The following is a 1915-nucleotide window of genomic DNA, read 5'->3' on the forward strand; positions in this document are numbered from 1 at the left end:
TCATGATGGATCTGACACCATTTTGTTTGATCTTTTTGCGCTTCTGGTCGGTCCCTCTTTTTTGGCCAACGAACCGGTGCTCCGATTTTGGATAAAGCATTCACGACGCCTCCGACATCGACGGAAAATCCGTAGGAGTCACTAATAGAAAAAACCTCAAATGCTCCGGTTTTTTAGGTCACAAATGCTCCGTATTTGACGCGTAGCAAATGCTTCGATTGTAACCGGAGCATGTGTAATACAAATGCTCCGGTTTTATCTTAAAAACCGGAGCATTTATGTTACAAATACTCCGGTTTTTTAGATAAAACCGGAGCATTTGAGCCCCTAAAATTTAAAAAAAAAAAAAAATTTGGCTTTTTTTATCCTAAATTGATTGACAATCATTTACATGTAGATAAAAGTTTCATTTCTAATATTTTTGTTCATAAATACAAGATATAGTACAAATAAATAACAATTAACATTTCTAATATTTTTGTTCAACTGGTATACAAAGATGTAGATAAAAGTTTCATTTCTAATATTTTTGTTCAAAATCATGAAAATCATGGAATCCTTACTAAGAAACCCAACTGGTATACAAATAATATCTAATCTTACCAAAATCATCGGTAGATGGTTACGATCAATATCATCACCAACTCTTTGAAGTATACAAGTAATGAGATCTGTCAAATTTTGAGTGTCTGCATTCACAAGTATAATCATAAAATGACGGCAAAACAAGAAGTTGTTGGACTTGTTCCATTCTCCCTCCTAGCCAAAACAGACAAAATTGTAAACTGTAAGGTAAGGATGTCTAAAATTAAAAATTACCACTATTAAATATTGACTACTTACCACAGATAAACCGGTGCATCCCGCCTCTCTTGTCTTCGATTTTGAAGGAAAAACTAATTGGTTGCACTGACAAAGTGAGATAAGATTTTGTTGTATCGCCACTTTCAGATGCCATTTTTAGGGATCCCTCGCTGAGATTAAATGTAGAGCTGACAAATATCTCAGTAATATTTCAGATAAAAACAAGAGACACAAAACCAAAGGCCTAACCTCCGTGTATCTTCATCATCATCTGCAGGCCCCAATTGTTCCCAAAATTTTTGCATCATATTTGTAGTAGCCTCGTTATTCATAGCACCAGTATTACCAACCTAATAAACAAAGAAAGAGGAACAAGTCATTCAGTAAACATGAACAATCAATGAAGCATCAGCACCAGATGCTCCTCCATGCACATCAAAACACTGTTGCGTAGAAAGGTTGACTCATTCACATATACAGATTAAAATCAAGTTCATTAAAAAATCCATAATTTATATAGAAAATGCCATAAACTTGGATAGAGAAAGTAAGCATCTTCTTCTTCTTCTCTTTTGTAATTAGCTAGGATATGCATGGAATTTATATGTATGTGTCCAGCTTTTTCGTAAAAAAAAAGACAATGCAATTATGAACCCATCACCTTAGACAACAGCACTTCCATTTACTAACTAACAATACCTCATTGAAAACAATCAAGTGGGTTTGTATTCTGACTGCCACCATCAAGCCAAAAAGAGTCCTCTTTCCATTCCATGAGAATTCAGTTGTGCACAAATGGCAAGGACACTTCCCCAACACTAAAACATGTTGACCCTTGAGTTTTGAAGATGACCTAACCACAAAAGACATAGTATATTTTATTTATGTTGATTGCAAGGTAATTCATGCTCGAGCTAAGAGAATACTTGATTGAAGATTAAAAGCGGAGAATTAATCAAGATTAAAGTAAAGATGTTCAAGAAATGAAGAATCAAGCATGGAATGAAGATTAGAATACATTAGGGTATTTATTAATCTTCTTGTTAAGGTTGAGTAAAGCTTTATTAAGTTCGTGGTGAATTCTCAAAGGAACTTGGTTCTGTTCCCATGA

The 1915-nt window shown here is 34.4% G+C and overlaps 1 protein-coding gene across 2 annotated transcripts; it reads right to left on the reverse strand.

Moving 5' to 3' along the window:
* Positions 1–392: 392 nt before the first annotated feature.
* Positions 393–1557, reverse strand: LOC125499104 (CBS domain-containing protein CBSCBSPB1-like). 2 transcript variants are annotated; one of them, XM_048647628.2, is made up of 3 exons: positions 1054–1557; positions 844–974; positions 393–759 (listed from the first exon to the last, which is right to left on the reverse strand). In XM_048647628.2, exons 1-3 carry the CDS (start codon positions 1134–1136, stop codon positions 638–640), a joined length of 336 nt encoding a protein of 111 aa, XP_048503585.1. In that variant the 5' UTR covers positions 1137–1557; the 3' UTR covers positions 393–637. The 2 variants fall into 2 exon arrangements, with proteins under 2 accessions (XP_048503585.1, XP_057251899.1); XM_057395916.1 differs by having other exon boundaries at positions 844–992.
* Between the last annotated feature and the right edge of the window lie 358 nt (positions 1558–1915).

This window comes from Beta vulgaris, chromosome 6 (genome assembly GCF_026745355.1).
Source record: "Beta vulgaris subsp. vulgaris cultivar EL10 chromosome 6, EL10.2, whole genome shotgun sequence".
Lineage (NCBI taxonomy): Eukaryota > Viridiplantae > Streptophyta > Magnoliopsida > Caryophyllales > Amaranthaceae > Beta > Beta vulgaris.

Coding starts and splice junctions, on each gene's coding strand:
- LOC125499104 (XM_057395916.1), bottom strand. CDS start 1,136: ATGAATAACGAGGCTACTACAAATATGATGCAAAAATTTTGGGAACAA. Junction 993..1,053: donor GATGATGAAGATACACGGAG/GTTAGGCCTTTG, acceptor GATATTTGTCAG/CTCTACATTTAATCTCAGCG. Junction 760..843: donor GATGCACCGGTTTATCTGTG/GTAAGTAGTCAA, acceptor TGTTTTGGCTAG/GAGGGAGAATGGAACAAGTC.